Source organism: Typopeltis vanoorti, chromosome 24 (genome assembly GCF_054136105.1).
Source record: "Typopeltis vanoorti isolate ZY-2024b chromosome 24, IOZ_Tvanoo_1.0, whole genome shotgun sequence".
NCBI classification, from domain to species: domain Eukaryota; kingdom Metazoa; phylum Arthropoda; class Arachnida; order Uropygi; family Thelyphonidae; genus Typopeltis; species Typopeltis vanoorti.
Window position 1 is genome coordinate 87,268,245 of NC_143572.1, and position 19,540 is coordinate 87,287,784.

Consider the following 19,540-nt stretch of genomic DNA (forward strand, 5'->3'; position numbering starts at 1 on the left):
TGGGAAATAATTGCAATTGTTTATATATTTTTTAATTTACATAAGTAAACCCATATCTCCTGTAACTTTAGTGTTTCCTCCTTGTGCTGCAGCTGAGACTTGGAAGTAGGCACATGTTGTATGACTCGTCTTGTGTCCATATTATAAATGGTTGTTATAAATTACAAATGTCTATATTATAACTAATTCTTATGCTTTCTGTCTGAATGGTTTTCATGTTACATTCAGCGAAATATGAGTATTTAATAAATTCTAGTGTCGTTTACATGTGTGAAGTCTTTTATTTAAAAATAGTGTTATGTCTATCATGCACGTTTCTATTAAACAATAGCTAAAAGTAAATATTTCACAATAATATTCTAGCTAAGCTCATTTGGAAGTAGGAAGACTAACCTACATAAATCTTTTTAATTGCTGGCCTGGTTGGCCAAGTGGTTAGCATATCTGCTCTCACCAAAAGACCATGTGTTTGAATCCTGCCATGGGCATGGATGTTTTTGATTGTCTATTTTCTATTAAACAATAGCTAAAAGTAAATATTTCACAATAATATTCTAGCTAAGCTTGTTTGGAAGTAAGAAGACTAACCTACATAAAACTTTTTAATTGCTGGCCTGGTTGGTCAAGTGGTTAGTATATCCGCTCTCACCAAAAGGCTGTGGGTTCAAATCCCACTGTGGGCATGGATGTTTTCGATTGTCTGTGAAAATACTAGTAGATGGTGTTTTGTGTAGATGAAGAGGTTGAGTGGTGGAGGCAGAGAGTTGTAGAGTGGATGCCCTCCTTCGATGAGTCTTTGGACTCCCTTGAGGTGTCAAATAATAATAATAATAAAATAAAATCATAAAAATTTTTTTTCCCACAGTTAAATTTAAACTACCTGATATTTTATTAGCTTGGTGAGATTGTTCTTCTGAATTTTCGCTGCTAAGTTATTCCTAGGTATTTAAGTTTTATTTCTTCCAATATTTTTCCATTTAGTTCCAGTTGACATCTGATTGGTTCTTTCACAATTATCATTGCTTTTTATTTCTTTGCTGCTATTTCCATATAAAACGGTGCATATTTGCCATCAGATTCTTAATAGGTACCCTCAGTGGGTGTACAGGATGTTATGATAGTACTACATGAAAAAGTTGCATGATTACTATCAACAGTTTTCCTCTGAATTAAGGCATTATCTGTCAACACTCCATTATTATTTCTGTCTTCTAAAGCATCTCTTACTTTGGCCATCTTCTGCATATTTGTTGGATTCAAATAATTGCTATTTCAAGTTCATCTTCATTTCTTGTAATACTTCATTATCTGCATATCCAGATTCAAGTTTTTCTATTTTTTCCATAAGGAAAGGGATTCTTTAAGGAACTTTTGTCCCTTTCTGTATAAGGATTTTCTCTGTATTTGTATTATTATTAATTACACATTCATTTTCTTTTGTGTGTATGTTTGATTGTATTGATAATTTGCTATGGTACATTTCTTGATACTAGTATTTTCAGAACAACTTGTAATCTGATATCTATCAAAAGCTTTCTCCAAGTCGCTAGAAATATTGGTTTGTGATATTCTGTTTACAGCATCATATACTGATTGTCTTGATTTCTAATTGCTAATTTTAGTGCAATGTTTATTGTGCAGTTTTGAGTTTACATTTTTATCATCATCAAATTCCTGCCACTCTCAAGTGGTGGTACAGGATATGATAGTACTACATGAAAAATTTACATCATTACTAACTTCCTATCTACAATTTTCCTCCAAATCAGTATGTTACTTGTCAACACTCCAACATTATCAGATCTTATATTTCTATCATCTAAGGCACTTTGTACCGTATCAATCCACCTATATCTTGATTTTCCTCTGGGTCGTTTTCCTGCCAACTTGGCAGAAAACAGTTGTTTTGCTAATCTTTCCTCGCCCATTCTGTTTAAGTGACCATACCACCTGAGATTAGCTCTGCTAATGCATTCCTGGATGCTGACAATGTCAAGTTCTTTTCTAATATTCTCATTTTTAATATGATATTGTCATCTGTTCACGCCTCTAATTTTTCTCACGACTCTCATATCTGCAGTCTCTAGTCTTTGGTCAAGTGTTTTACTTCTGACCCAGCTCTCAGATCCATAAGTTAAAACTGGTTTGAGCACTGTCTTGTATACAGCTAATTTAGTGTTCCAACTAATTTCTCTCTTATTCCATATGAATTTATTCAGTTGACTTCCTACCATACCAGCTTTGTTGATTCTGTTGTCTATTTCCATATTTAATTTACCATCTTCACTAAAAATCGTGCCTAAGTAGCTGAAATGTTTTGCTTGTTCCACAGGTTCTCCATTCACAACACAGTTGACATTTTCAATGATTCTACCTATTTTCATTGTCTTTGTCTTTTTATTGCTGACCTTCATCCATATCTATCACAACAGTTGTTCAATTTAGTCAGAGAATCTTGCAGATTTATTTAGAAGTATAACATCGTCTGCATAAAGCAAAGAGCTGACATTAACATCTCCAATTTTGATCTCATGTTTAATACCACTTTCCTTCATAATGTGATCCATATAGATAATGAACAACAGAGGGGATAATGTACATCCTTGTCTCACACCAGATTTCACATTAAACCATCTTCCTGTACTTCCTTCAATTCTAACTGCTGACTTACAACTCAAATGAAGACTAAGTATTGCTTGATATAATGTCCCATTGACACCATATAACTGTAGCGTATTGAATAGCTTCTCTCTTGGCACCTTGTCATATGCCTTTTCCAAATGGACAGAACTTAAAAATGCAGATCTTTATTATATTCCCATGATTTCTCCACTATTTGTCGTAAAGTGAAGATCTGGTCCTGACAGCCTCTATTCGACCTGAATCCAGCTTGTTCTTCACCAAGCTTTTCTTCCACAATTCTTCTCAACCGTTTCTCAAGTATACTTGCATATATCTTACCAGAACATTCAGTAGGATATACCTCTGTAATTCTCACATTCAGTTTTATTTCCTTTTTATATATGGGTACTATGAGAACTCTACTCCAATCGTCTGGAGTTCTGAACTATGCAGTGCAGCCACTGTAAGACTTTTATACCATTTTATACCAGCATACTTCAGCATTTCTGGTCGAATATCATCTACTCCTGCTGCCTTTCCACATTTCAAGCCTTTGATGGCTTTCTCTACTTCAAGTATGTATTCCTGACTGCATGCCTGGTCAGTGTTTTTTATCACTATGCTGTCATCACTGCTTGTTTCCTTTATCAAATTTTCAAAGTAATTACTCCATACTTCAAGGATATTTTTTTCTCCTGTTTTCATGTCACCTTTATCATCTCTAATTCCTTTTACAGCACTCTTTCCTCCATTCCTAAGCTTCTTCAACAACCTCCAGAATATTTTGCCACTTTCTTGATATTTATTTTCTATGTTCTTGCCAAAGTCCTCCCATGACTTTTATTTAGCTAGTTTTACACACTGTTTAGCTTTCTTACATTTTTCTCCGTATTCTCTAAGAGCACAAGCTGATGTATTTGCCAGGAACTTTTGATATGCTTTCTTCTTTTCCTTCACTACCTCTTTAACTTCCTGTGTCCACTATGGAGTTCTAATTTTTCTATCTTTGCAGAGAACTTCACCACATGCTTTAGCTGAATCAATCAGGGTTTTCTTCAAGGCTTGCCACCGAATCTCCAAGGTTTGGTTCCTGTTCTCAAACTCTTTCATTTTTCCCTTCAATAATCTTTGTGAATTTTAGTCTACAGTTCACATCTGAGAGCTGCTCAACTTTTATTCGCATTAAAACTTTCTTACCTGTTCTTCTTTTCAATATGAAATTCAATTTTATCCTGCTCAAGACTAAATAGTGATCACTTCCAATTTCAAATCCTCTGTACACTCTGGTGTCCTGCACCAGGGAGAAAACATCACTATCAACAATAACATAGTCAACGAGACTTTTCTTATTCCTTGCCTTTTCTCTCTTGTGAATTTGTGCACATTTTTATATTTGAACATGGTGTTAGTAATAACCAGTCCATGTCCTGAGCAGATATTTGCCATTATTATTAGCTTTGCTATTTTCTCCAAATTTTCCCAAAATATTTTTGTATGTCTGACAATCACTTCCTACTCTGTTATTTAGATCCCCAGCAAGGACCAACTTTTCCTTTTTCATTGTGTCAGTTGCTTTTTCTAATGCTTCAAAAAATTCCTCCACTTCTACCTTAGTAGAACCTTCTGTGGGACCATAGGCACAAATAAGTCTCATTGTCCAGTTCCCCATTCTGATATTGCCCAAATCACTCTACTTGACACTGCCTGCCATTCAAGAAGATTAGCCTCGTATTTTGTGTTGAATATTATGGCTACTCCTTTTCCTTGATTGTCATTGCCTGATTATAACATTTTGTATTTATTGCTCAGAAAGATCTCGCCAGTTTTTGTCTTTTTTGTTTCAGTCATCCCTATTATGTTGATCTGCTACTTATGTAATTCCTCTGCTAGCTCCATTTCTTTGCCATTCAGGCTTCTTATGTTGATAGTACCGATCTTTAACTCTGGTGATGTTGTGTTGGTGTGTGTGTTTTCAGATTTGTTCCAGTAGCTGACTTTTCAATGTTCGCCCTGGTTCCCTGGCAAAAACAACGGTGGCCTTGTTTAACCGGGCAACGCCCCATCCAGCATGAAATTTTGTCATGTTGTACCATCATTTTGTATTTTGGTTTAACCAATAGGAATACAATTTGGTCGGCTAAATCCCAAATTGCCAGCCCATCCTCATTCGTTCAGTATCCAAGTAGATACCCAACAGGGTGCACCACGAGAAGGTGAAGATTGGACATTAAGTCAGAAGCCCTGGTCAGTTCTCTGCATTCCTTTAAAGGCTATGTGGAGGTCTCCTCTCAGTTTTACAGCTTTGACCCTTAAGCACCCCTCGCATTTTTATTTCCCTTTTAGATACCAGTATTGTAATATTTATTCTCCATTTATTGGTTCTGTCTTTTCTTAAAGACATTTAAATTTCTCATGTGTTGAATCTTAACGTATTTTCAGTTTTGAGATGACTATTAGATTGTTTATTTCGGTATTATCTGTGTTTTCTGTAATATTTCTAGCATTTTTCTTATTTACCTTCATATGATTTGCTGCAATAATTTTCCAATTGTTGTCTTTTTGTGATTGTTTATTGTATGCATAGATTTCTTTTCACTGACTTTATATCATATTCCATATTTGTTCCCATTCTCCACAAAAGTAATATACCAGTAGTTTAGAGTAACCTTCCCATTTTTATTTTTTTAATTTTCATTTCTGTTATGTTCATATTTGGCTGTATTAGTATTGTAAATGTTTGTCAATGCGTCTGATTTATTTCATTATGCTGGAAGCAAGTCCATTTTATTTTGCATTTTCCAGTGCCCCAGTTCATATTCTGCTTGCTTAATGTTTTAATTTTTTTTTCCAATAAAAATAAGAAATAGTATTAGGCCACTCAAGTTTTACTCATTTTATCACACCATCTATGTACATACACACCTCACTGTGGACAAGGCATCTTGTTGACACAGGAAAGGGCCTTCACTGACCTCTTGTCATAAATTTGGAAGCACATAATTGTCTAGAATGTTATAGGCCAAAGCCCTAAGATTTCCCCATCATTAGAACAAGGGGAACCCAGCCTGAACCATGATACCTCCTCCCCTAAACTTTACATTCAGGCGGGTAGCATTCTTCTGGCATCAGCCTAACCCAGACTTATCTGTTGGACTGGCAGATGGTGAAATGTGATTCACCATGCCAGAGAACACATTTTTTGCAGCTCAAGAATCCAATGGCAGCAGCTTTGTGCCACTCCACCCAAACACTTGGCATTGCCCTTGCTGATATTAGGTTTGTGTGAAGTTGCTCAGCCATGGAAACTCATGTTCCTCAGCACAACTGATGAACAATTGCTGTATTGCTGTTGCTTGCTGAGTCATTTTGGAACTCAGTAGTGAGTGTTGCAACTGAGGATTATGCATTTTTTCATGCTGTGTGCTTCAGCACTTGCTGATCATAGTTCTAAAGATGGACTGACTTGGAAACCAACTGAAAATAGGTCTAGAAAAAATGCCTCTATTTGGCAACTAGAATTGAATCAGTCATTCCAGCTCTATGGAAGCACACCATTCCCAGAGGATTATGCAAGAACCTATTGCACAATATTAATTCACATCCAAAAAATAATTAATCTATTTTAGATTATCTATATGGAGTCACTCAAAGCAAAATCAGTATGCCCAGCACTTGCTGTAATGATGATATCCTTAAGAAGTAAAAAGTAATTGATCTAGAGGTGCAAAAGCATAGAATCTTAATTGCATCATCATGATTATGTTTAAATTTACCATTATTTTGAAGACTTCTTACACAGTGACAGGGTACATTCCAAATTCTAATTATTTTCTGAGCAAATCTTTTTGTACTTGAATCTTTTTACTGCATTTCAGTAATGATAATTGTTAGTTTTGCTGTTTATTCGCTTTGATAACATTATTGACAGTAAGTAAATTTAATAAAGCAAGATTCTTCATATTCAGGAATGTCTGAAATCTGTTTATTACAGCAAATTATATCCCTAGAGTTCATTTTGTTTCATTTTACCTTCTACATGTGTAATTACAGATCATATTGTGAGGTTGTTACTTTTTTTTTTTTTTTTTTTTTTTGTTCCTTGCAGATTACAAGATAAGTGGAAGGAGCTAGAGAAAAGTGCTTCAGAAATTGATGATGCAAAAGCAAAATTTACCGCTGCAGTCAAAAAAGTTATTCCAAAATTGGGTGATGTACAGTTTTTCATGGGTATGATTGGTCATAATATACTTAATAGTTTAATTTTTGTTTTAGGAAAAAAGTTAAATATCCAGCAGATAATTTACAAAATTATCTACTACTTTGCAAAATGTTTTTATTGGAATTACATAACAGTAATAATGTTCACTGTGCTGCTATACAAACAGGTGAATACTATTTTAGAGGAAGGTGTGATGTGGCTTGAAAATATTCCATGTATGGTTTTGGGAGCAGGATTTTCGGACTATGTAGAAATCATCATCATGCATATCAAGGATTTAGGCCTAGTGTGGCCTGTTGAAGTCAACGTTGAATCATTTAAGAGGACGCCCTGGTTTTCTTTTTCCTAATGACTTGTACTTTAAGGCTTGTTTTGGTAATCTTTCTATTTTCATTCTTTGAACGTGTTCCATCCATTTATGTTTATATTTTTTAATTTTTTCTATTACTGATTCTTGGTTTAATTCTTTCATAATTTCTTTGTTTCTTTTGTGATCAAATAGAGTACACTTTGCAGTTTTTCTCATAAACTTAATTTCTGCTGTTATTAATCTTTGTTTGTCTTTTTGTTTTATTGTCCAGATTTCATTTCCATACAATAAGACTGGTAGGGGCTAATGTATTGTGTACTTTTAGTGTGGTTTGGTTTAAATATAGAGTTAATTACACCTGTTATTTTTTAATATTTTGCAATTTTTACGTTTATATCTTTTTCATTTTCATATGTGATCATACGTCCTAGGTAGTTAAATGAATTCACCTCTTTAAGATCTTGTTATCTATTACTATCTCAATAATAGATAACAAGATCAAAAAATTGATATGATAATATCAACAGAAAAATTTTTGATTTTTCTGTTGATATTATAATACCATAATCTTTGGCTATCTCATTTAGATCTAAAATAGCTTTCTGTAAGTTATCTTCAGAATTTGTAATTATTATTTGGTCTTTGGCAAAAAAGGAGAGAGTTTAAGTTCACAGTAGGAGAAAGTTTAATACCTTGATGGAAATTCTTATTCCATTTCATTATTATTTCATTTGGGTAAATATTAAGAAGAGTTGCTGAGAGGGGACATCCCTGTCGGACCCCTTGGTTTATCTCTCTCGTATATGATAGCTCGTGTTTTAATCTTATTTGTATTTGATTATTTTCATATATACTTGTGATAGCTTTTAGGATATTATTTGGTATTTGTCTTTCTTTTAATATGTTAAATAATATGTTTCTTTTAACTTTGTCAAATGCTTTTTCAAAGTCAATAAATGCAATATTTGTTTCTAAATTGTATTCTCTTCTTTTCTCTGTTATTAATTTTAGGCAAAAGGCTGCGTCTATATGATCGTCCTTTTCTAAATCCATTCTGTTCTTATAAAATAAAGTTTTGGAATATTTCATTAGTTTGCTATTTAAGATTCTGCTATATATTTTATAACAGGAATTTAGTATACTGACACCTCTATAGTTTTTAGGGTCATCTCTACCCTTTTTAAAGATAGGAATCACAATTGCTTTTTTCCATTCTATTGGGGGAATACCAGTTGAATAAATTTTATTTAAAAATTTATTCAACTTATTTAAAAATAATAAGAGTCTTTCTTTGAATCTTGTTCCTGCATATTTATATAGTTCTGAACCTAGCTTATCTTCTCCAGGTGATTTTCCATTTCTTGTTTCCTTCAGGCTGATTTCTATTCTTCTTTAGTTATTTCCTTTTCATTTTCGTTAATTGTTTGCCAGTTGTCGTTTTTAAAATATTTGTCTGTTCACAATTCTGTGTAGTAATTTAGAAATTCTAATTTCAATTCAGTGTTTAATTTTGTTTTCTTTGGTATCTGCATTTAAGTGTTTCAAAATTTTATATACATTGGGTCTTTTTTTATATAAATCATGTTCTAAATTAGAAACAAATTTGTTCCATGATTTTCTGACTTCTCTTTTAGCTACGGCTTTTATTCTTTTATATTCTATTTCATCTTCTAATCTTTTACTGCTTAACCATTTGTGATAGGCTTCTTTTTTCTTTTTGATTATTTCTTTGATTGTATAATCCCAGATCTTCAGTTTTTTCTTTTATTGAATTTTTTGGTCTTTCATTTGCTGCTGCATTTAGTATCATTTTTATATTAAGCCATTCTATTTCTATTTCTTCATTTTGTTTTATTTTATCTTGATATTGGTTAATTCCTTGTTCATATAGCCATTGTATATTTGTCATTCAATAGTCAAGTTTTATAAACAAATGTTTCAATTTTTCTTTCTGTTCTTGTTACTTGTAGCTATTTAAGTGGTAATCTTAATTTTATTTTAACGAGGAAGTGGGCACTGCTTATTTCATATCCTCTGTGAACTCTAATATCTAGTGAAAATTTTTATGTCTTTTCATTTAGTATAAAGTAATATAATATTGATTTCCATCCTCATGCTGCCCAAGTATATTTATGTATGTCTTTATGTTTATAGAAGGAATTCATTATTTTTAGGTTATTATAAACTACAAAGTCAATCAATTTTTTTTCCATTCCTGTTTAGAGTATGTTCTCCATGTATTCCATTATTATTATTAATATAGGAATTTAATTTTTAAGTCTCATTTAAGTTTGCATTTAAATCTCCTACTAAAATTACGTAAGCATTTTTATTTATTTTAATATACATGTTTTGTAGCTGTTATAAAAATCAATATTATCCTCTTCTCTTCCCTCTTATGGGACATATAAGCCAATTATTATTAAATAGCCTATCTATTTTTATTTTAGCTTCTATTATTCTTTCATTCCATAATTTAAAATGTTTTAACTGTTTTGAAAGGGAGTTATGAATCCAAATCATGACTCCTGCTTGTGCTCTTTGGTCTCTGTCAACTCCACTATATATCACATTAAAATTTTCAGTTCTCATGGTTCCTTTTAATTTCTTTTTTGTTTCAGTGATTACTGCTATTTTAAAATTTCTTTCATTTAATAATTGGTCTAATTCTATTTCTTTATATGCTATTCCTCTTACATTCCAGTTTGCTATGTGCATTATATTTTGTCGTTTGCTATAGATTCAATCTGATTATTTTTTTTTCTGTCAGCTTACTAGTAGTAGGCTGAATTAGGGGGAAAGAGTAAATTATAGTAAGGTTTATAGAGAGGGCATAGTTGTAAGGCCAGAAATGAAAAGACCCCATGGACCTCGAATACTCTAAAAGCATAAGGGTCATAAAATAAGAAGAGTTGGCTGATAAGGCCTTATAGGAAAGATTAAAGTAAGTGGATCTTCCTCAAAGTAGCAGAAGGAGAGGATAGATCCAGCTAGGGTTCCATGGGAGTGCCACTTCCCTCACAATCAAGATGATGGCCCTGTTGGTCCACGAGTCTTTATTCAGTATATTCGGACCACCCCACCATATACAGACGCATGCACGCACACACGCATATGGGCTCCCCTATCTGCCATCCAGGAAACACACTCTAGGGGTTACAGGGTCGCCCGAGAGATATAGGGGGCTATCTTCTCTTTAAATATGGCTGTTTCACATCTCAAAAAAAAAAAAAAAAAATCACCATTCTAGCCTTTCATCACCATCCATTTCCTCATACTCATAGGGGGATATACAGAATACTGTGATGATATTACATGATTATAAGTGTGCATTATTACTAATCTCTTCTCATCACTCCAGTATTTACATTCTGGGACACTTCTGACAGTCAATCCAAAAACAGCTTGTCTTCCTCTCGGTTTTCTTCCTGTCATCCTGCTATGGAATACCTGTTTTGCAAACCTTTTTTCTGACATTGTTTTATACCATCTTAAATTAGCTCTGCTTGCACATTGTCAAATTACTTCCTAATAATGATTCTGCCATCGATTGCATGTTTCACTCCTTTAATTTTTCTCAAGTTAGCCGAGTGGCTATATGCCTGGGAAAGGAGTGTCCTGGGTTCGATTCCCATTGCTGATGTGAGGAGCTTAGGATCTTGCCAAGTTAGCTGTGGACTGCAGGGTTTTTCTCCTCAGTTTATGTGGGGGTTTTTCATCCCACAAGCAGGTAGAACTTGAGAACAGGCAGCGTTGAGAACTCGATGCTTACAGGCATAGGATACACCCGGAGCCATATGGCTAACCACCTTTGAATGTGCTTGCAGTTAAATGAATAGAAACACCACAAGGTAAAAGAGGGGAAAAGGAAGAAGAATTTTTCTTAAAGCTTATTCTATGGCATTCCAGTGTTTTATTTCTAAACTAACTCTTATATCCATACATTAAAATTGGTTTGAACACTTATATGCTGCTAGTTCAGCATTTTGGCTAATTTCTCTCTTATTCAATATATTCATTAATTGGACATCTTCACTAAAAACAAGTCTTAAACAGCTGAAATATTTTACTTCTATAGATTCTCAATTCAGAATGCAGTTTTTTCTAGTTTTTGTTTTTGTATTGCTAATTTTCATGTCAAAATTGTTACCCAGCTTTCTCAAGATTTGCACTAGATTTGTTTGAGACCCTACTATCCAACTCCATCGCAACCAGCCACATGTGAAAAGCCTTTTTTTTTTTTTTAAGGTGAATTAGCACTTCTAATGGTGCAACTGTGTTTTCTAAATATATATCAAAAATAAAAATTATTTTTTATCATCATCCTCAAGGGGATGTTCAGGCTGATATGATTACTTTTACATTATTATTAATCTCCTACCAATAATTTTCCTCCAAATTATTCTATTGTAAGCACTCCAACATTGTTGTCTTTAACATTTCTTCTAAGGCACTGCTGACTGAATTAATTGACCTAGACCCTGATCTTCCTCTAGGTCCTTTTTCCTGCCATCTTGGTATCAAACCTGTTTTGCTAACCTTTTTTCATCTAAGGTGGTATGGTCATTTAAACAATGCTGTTTAAATAACCATACCATCTTAGATTAGCCCTGTTCATGTATTTGCAAATGTGAACAATGTCAACTTCATTCCTAGTATCTTCATTTTTAATATAATCTGCCACTGCAATCTGTTCAGATCCATAATTTTTCTTAGAACTCATACCTGTGGTTTCTTTATCTTTTGATTAAATGCTTTATTTCTAGCTTACTTCTTATATCTATAACTTAAAATTAGTGTGAACACTTGTATGCTGCTAGTTTAATGCTTTGGCTAATTGCTACTTTCCATATAAATTTATTCAGTTGGTTCTCCACCATACTATCTTTGTTTATTCTGTTGGCTATTTCTAAATTTAATTTGCCATGTGACTTCTGCCATACATTTCACTAATAACTCTGCCTAAATAGCTGAAATATTTTACTTGCTGTATAGGTTCTCCATTGCAACTGGCAGAAGTTTTCTACATTTCTGTCTATTTTCATAGTTTTAGTATTTTTATTGCAAATTTTCATGCCAAATTTGTTATAGCTATCATTCAATTGAGGTAGATAATCCTGGAGATGTGGACTTGGATGTATTTTGGATTAAAATATCTGCATAAAGCAAAGAGCTAAGTTTGATATCGCTTTTCTAAATTCTAATAAAGTTTAATGCTACTTTCTTACATGATTTACATCCTTGTCTTATCCTTGATTTTACATGAATCCATCTTCCTCTACCTCCTCCTATTGTAACTGCTGACTTATATCTCAGATAGAGTAAGTATTGCTTAATAATATCCCATTTACACCATACCGAACAGCTTTTCTCATGGCATCATGTCATATTCCTATGATTTCTTAGCTATTTGTGTACGTAAGTCCCTAAACATTTCAAAGAGAATGTTTGTAGTAGAAAAACATTTCCACGTTTTCTCTTCCACAATTTTTCTTATCCTGTTTTCACATATGCTTGCATGAACATTTGGTAGAGAAATTTCCCTGTAATTCTTACATTCTGCTTTATTTCCTTTTTATAGATGGGAAATATGCGAATTCTAATCATTTGGAATTGGACTTTCTGACCAGAACCTCTGAATTATGCATGCAGTGTAGCCAGATGCAAACTGCACCTCTATATTTGGGCATTTCTGGTTGACTCATTTTCTGCATTGCCATATTTCAAGTTTTTGATAATTTTTTGTACTTAATTATTGATGTGTACTCCTATTTGGATTCCTTCTAAAAATTTTCTACTATTCTGTCACTGCTTGTTTTATTTAACAATAGTTCAAAGTAATTGCTCCAGGCATCTAATATCTCCTTATTTTTCAGTTTTCATGGCATCTTTGATTCCTTTTACAGTACTCTTTCTCCCATTTCCAAGCTTTTTCAATAACTTCCACAATATTTTGCCATCATATTTTCCTCATTTTTTTCATCATAAACAAAAACACATGGCAGAAAATTTTGTATTAAGAATATAATTTTATTATTAAAATTATGAATAAATAAGTTTCATTCTAACAATTATCTTTAATATACTAATGTAAAATTTATACCATTTGAAAGAAATTTGATATTTGATTGTACCGAGTGGAGATAGTACATGTTGATGCTTTAAGGCAGTCTTATCATTTTGCATCAAAGCATCTTGTATTTCCACTGGACAGCTTTATTCTTGACACCTTGTCATATGCTTTTTCCAGATATACAAAACTTCAGTGCAGATTCCTATTATGTTCCCACGATTTCTTAGTTATTTATCAGAAAGTAAAAATCTGATTGACAACCTCTATTTGTCCTGAGCCTAACTTGTTCTTAGAGTTTCCTCTTTTACAATTCTTAGCCTCTTCTCAAGTAAATTCTGAATTGTTTTGTCTGTTTTTAAACACAGGACTCTAATCCTTCTGAATTATGCTATGTAGCCAGCAGAAAACTGATCTAATTTGAAAAATTCAGATTGAATATGTATTTCAGCTGCCTTTTAATATTTGACCTTTTGATGGCTTTTTCTAACTGAAGTGTTGATATGTACTTCTGATTGATAAAAAAAAAATATATATATATTCAGGAGAAAGACTGTTCTCTCACTGTTTCATTTGTGTTTTAAAGTGATTTCTCCAGATATCTAGAATCTTTAGTGTTTCTTCATGCCATTATTATCATCTTTGATTACTTTTACACTGTTCTCCATTTCATTGTTTTTTGTTTTCTTTTTTGAGTAACCTTCAGAGTGCTTTACAACTTCCTATTTATCTTCTATATTTTTACCAATCTTCTCATGACTTAATCAATTACTTTTACGTATAACCTTAGCTCTTTTAGGACATCAGCCACCTTATTGCTGGGAAATTTTGACATACTTTTTTCTTTTCCAGAACCAGCTCTTTCACCCTTTCCATCAACTGCGTTCACATTTTTCTATCCTTGCATAAAACTTAATGAGCTTCTCTAGCTGAATCAGTTTTCTTGAGTATTTGACCTGTAAATAAATGGTGCTTAACTAAATTCCATTATCCAATTTCTTCAACATACAAAGCAATAAATACAAAATGTTATATTCAGGTAATGACAATTAAAGAAAAGGAGTAGCTATAGTATTCAACACTAAATATGAGGCTGTTTAAAAATATTTATGTAGCTATAACAAGTCTAAATAATTTTACATAAGGTTTACCAAGGTCGAGCCCAGTAAGACCTGTAACTTGTAAATAGTTGTATGTTATATGTAAATAATCCCAATGGGAATTTGTATGTGCTCTATGCCAAATAAGGGAATATTCTAGAAGGTATAGTATTAAGGCAATACCTTGCCAATAGTAAAGCAGTATATTCTAAGAGCTTTGTAAAGACGTCAAACTTTGTGTGTGTTCTACATGGGAAGCTCAAGGTCAGTGCTAGGTAGACCGACAAAAGCTTCAAATGAATGTCTGCTGCCAGAACAAATAGAATTTGGGGAGTGTAGGGGAAAAACAAAGGAAGGGTCAATCAAAGAAAAGGATCAAAGGATTTCGCCGAAATGTTCAGGGTTCACATATCTCTGCACAAGGATTCGGAAGTGACCGAATAAAAGGCATAGACGAAAAGATCGCAACATCGGTTCAAGAAATTTTCGTCAAGTGATCCAGAGGTCAGGATCAAGAAGTCGCCAACGGTTGTCTGGCAGATGTAAGCCATTGAGGACATGGCATCGGGAGAAATTATGCCAGTGATCTGAAAGAAAGATGACGATGAGCCGATCTGCAAGGCAAAACTGATAGTCGATGTCTTCGCCGGGAGCTGTTGTCAGAGGGAAGAAATTGCTCTGTTAATCCAACACGCATGCAAGCATTCCACGAGCCGATAATCTTCGCCCGAAGTGCAGCAGTACAGTGTCCCAAGGAAGCATCAGTGACCCATTGGCAGCGTAAAGAGGGATTGAAAAAAGACCTGGCATGGAACGGAAGTCCAGTTCGAAGCCAGGTACACAGAGGGTAGCAGCTATAAAGTGTGAGTTGACCCGTTTGTTAAATTTCCTTGAGATTTTAAGAGAACATAAGTAGAAGCTGATCTAAATAGACATATCTAACAGTTAAAGAATTATAAAGTGTTTATTTGTAGTTGAAATAAGTCATAGTGTAACTGTTTGAAACTTGCCTATAGAATATTCCCAGCATAGAAAGGAAAGAGCAATTGTGTATAAAAGATATCATTTATGTGTTCAATGAGTAAGATTTAATAATTCAGTATCAAGTACCATTGCTCAATATAAATGACTTATGTTGCATTAAGAAAATTAGTTAAATATGTGACATGAGATAATTTAGGAACTTAATCTATTTATGCAGATTTAAATTGTGATGTTTCCTTTTATTATTGAAGATGCAGTGTAAAAATGTGTCTTATGTGAATTAAATTTTTGTTGTTTAAATATTAATAGTGTTGCCTGATAATTTAATTCTTTGATGCACTGTTCTAAAAAAACAACCGAGCTTGTGAGTGGGGAAGATAGATAATTAATACGAGATTTAGATAAAGGGATAGCCATGACTGTATATAAGAGTAAGGAATGATATCTACCTAAAGTAGTAATATTTAATACCATAAAAGGGTTTCCTGAGGCGCAGTCACTAATTCAAATAAATATCTAGAGATCTTTGGTATAATAAAAATAGGAATACTGGAGGTAGAAATAAGGAACAGGAGGATATAAGTTTAAAGTTAATAGAGTTGTATAAGGGAAAGAGACATAAGTTAAAGAAGTGGGTATTGATGATAAGATATTTAAGATATAGAAGTAAGATATAAGAAAATAAATAAGAGAGATATAATAAATAATAAAGATAAAATAAAGGAATAATAAAATAGAATAGATTAAAAACACCTTTAGTTTACAGCTAATCTTGAATGGCAGTCAATATCAAGTAGAGTAATGTGGGCAAGTATCAGAATGGGGAACTGGACAATGAGACTTATTTGTGCCTATGGTCCCACAGAAGGTTCTACTAAGGTAGAAGTAGAGAAATTTTTCTAGGCTTTAGAGAAAGCAACTGGCACAATGAAAAATGAAAAGTTGGTCCTTGTTGGGGATCTAAATAGCAGAGTAGGAAATGATTGTGAAACATACAAAAATATTTTGGGAAAATTTAGAGAAAGCAAAGCTAATAATCATGGCAAATACTTGTTGGATATCTGCTCAGGACATGGACTAGTTATTACTAACACCATGTTCCAACATAAAAATGTGTGCAAATTCACATGGAGAGAAGTGGCAAGGAATAAGAAAAGTCTCATTGACTATGTTATTGTTGATAGTGATGTTTTCTCACTGGTACAGGACACCAGACTGTACAGAGGATTTAAAATTGAAAGTGATCACCATTTAGTCTTGAGCAGGATAAAATTGAATTTCATATTGAAAATAAGAACATGTAAGGAAGTTTAAGGAAATATAAGTTGAGCAGCTCTCAGATGTGAAGTGTCGACTAAAGTACACACATTGAAGAAAAAATGAGAGTTTCAGAACAGGAACCAAACCTTGGAAATTCAGTTGCAAACCCTGAAGAAAACATGACTTCAGCCATTAGAAGCATGTGGTGAGGTTATCTGCAAGGATAGAAAAATCAGAACTCCATGATGGACACAAGAATTTAAAGATGCAGTGAAGGAAAAGAAGAAAGCATATTAAAAGTTCCTGGCAAATCAGTCAGCTTTTGCTCTTAAAGAATATAGAGACAAATGTAAGAAAGCTAAAACAAGTCATGCGAAGACTTTCGTAAGAACATAGAAAATATCGAGAAGATGGTAAGATTCTTGTGATTGAAGCTCAGAAATGGAGGAAAGAGTGCTGTAAAAGGAATTAGAGATGATAAAGGTGAAATCAAACTGAAAAAAAGATATTGTTAGTTATTATACTATATACTTATGAGGTGAAATATTATATACATTTCTTTTACTAACAATTATTTTTATTTTGATTCCCAGTGTCCCTATATGTTATTATATTTGCACAAAGAGTTCACTCCAATTGATGCAATGACTTTAACTCACTCTTTCAGAATCCAACTAATCATTGACTCAATACCAAGTACAAAATAAACACATTTAATAAAACTAAAACAATATATATACATTTCTAGTAATAATACATAACTATAACTACAGATTATATGGATCCAAGGCCTTATTTAAAAATATAAACTTACTCTTAAGACTAAACACTTTTTTTTTCACAATCACAAAAAAATGTTCATAGTCTTTTTCTCTTTCTGTTAAGGCTCTTTTCCAGAAGTTACAAGGCTCTGTACTTCATTTTCAGGATCCTTTTCATCAATCAATGTAACACACATAAAGTCTTCTTGACTATATCCTGTTTTCCTTTTAGTAGTAATACTCATCAGATCAGGCACCTTTAATACCTAGAAATCTTCTTAATCAATATATTTTCTAAACTTTCACTTTCAGGCATTCTTAATACTTATAAAATTTCCTTATCAATATTTTCTCTAAGAAAAACATTCACTTTAGAATGTAAGCAACAAGTTCTCCTTTCATTCACAATACTAAATTGACAGTCTTAACTTATTTTACCATAAAAACTTACAGTTTCAAGATTTCCTTTTATTCATTACTTATTTCTCCTTGAAACCTATTATATCCACTATTCCTTTTTCGGAATACACTATAAAATTTCTTCTGACTGCCACACACAAAAAAATCAAGTTCCTTCCAACTTGAATATTTACCGGCCAGTTTATAAAACTTATAGTTTCAAGATTTCCTTTTTATTCTTTACTTATTCCTGCTTGAAACCTATTATTTTCACTATTCCTTTTTCGGAATACATAATGAAATTTCCTTTTGACTGTCGCACACAAAAAACCAAGTTCCACCCAACTTGAATATATCTCGGCCAGTGTTCTAAAAACTTTCCGAACGCTCTCTTGTTTACAACTGTAACTTGGATACGCAACGCTTTCCTTGTCAGCTGTCAATCACACATCAAGTTCTCTCCGGGAGCATGCGCACTTCACAAAAGTCAGAAACTACGCACTGCAATAAAATGGCTGACTCGCTGTATCCATCAGTGCTAAGAGAAAGTCTTTCACAAAACACAAAATTCAACATTTTTAAACAACAACAAACTTTCTTATAAGTAACACAAATATTCAGTTTAGTAAGTACATCAATATTTTTACTTCTTTACATGTTACTTCTAATAACATTTTCATAACGAGCACATCACAAGTGCAGACACTGCGTGTATGAAAACAAAAACTAACAAGCATAATTAATACGTAAAAATATTCAGAATTTTTAATATGATTATTTTTACAATATCTTTGATGTATGGAGTAATTACTTTGAAATATTGCTAAATGAAACAAGCACTGGTAAAAAAACACTCGACGGACATGCAATCAGGAATACGTATCCATATACTTGAAGTAGAAAAGCCATCAAAAACCTAAAATGTAGAAAGTCAGCTGGAGTAGATGATATTTGACCAGAAATACTCAAGTATAGAGGTACAGTGGCTGTACTGCATAATCTAGAAGGCCTCGACAGAGGAATAAATTCCAGATAAATGAAGCAGAGCTCTCATAGTACCCATGCACAAAAAAGGGAAATAAAACTGAATGTGAGATTTACAGATGTGTTTCCTACTGAGTGTCCCTGGTATGATTTATGTAAGTATACTTGAGAAACGGTTGAGAAGGATTGTGGAAGCGAAGCTTGGTGAAGAACAAGGTGTATTCAGGCCAAATAGAGGCTGTCAGGATCAGAATTTCACTTTACGACAAATGGATTGAGAAATCATGGGAATATAACAATGATCTGTATTTAAGTTTTGTAGACCCACAAAAGGCATGCAAAGTGTCAAAAGAAAAGCTATTCAAAATGCTACAGTTGTATGGTGTCAGTGGGGCATTATATCAAGCAATACTTATTAAATAAATAACTGAAATAAATACTTAGTCTTTATTTGAGTTGTTAGTCAGCAGTTGGAATTGAAGGTAGTACAGGAAGAAGGTTTAATGTTAAATCTTGTGTCAGACAAGGATGTTCATTAGCCCCTCTGTTATTCATTATCTATATGGATCACATTATGAAGAAAAGTGGTATTAAACCTAATATCAAAATGGAGATGTTAATATCAGCTCTTTACTTGATTCAGATGATGTTATACTTCTAAATAAATCTGGCACATATCTGCAAGATTCCTTGACTAAATTGAATAACTGTTGTAAAAGATAAGGTATGAAGGTCAGCAGTAACAAGACAAAGACGATGAAAATAGGCAGAAGGATTGAAAATATCAACTGCATTGTGAATGGAGAACCTATAGAACAACTGAACAGCTGA

The 19,540-nt window shown here is 33.1% G+C and overlaps 1 protein-coding gene across 1 annotated transcript in view; it reads left to right on the forward strand.

Annotated features, from left to right (window-relative positions):
* Positions 1 to 19,540, forward strand: part of LOC150093524 (translationally-controlled tumor protein homolog) — a 73,999-nt gene that overhangs the window by 37,424 nt on the left and 17,035 nt on the right. The window contains exon 4 of the mRNA XM_090413288.1: positions 6,728 to 6,849. Coding sequence (XP_090269414.1) covers positions 6,728 to 6,849 — 122 coding nt within the window. The remainder of the gene's footprint in view (positions 1 to 6,727; positions 6,850 to 19,540) is intronic.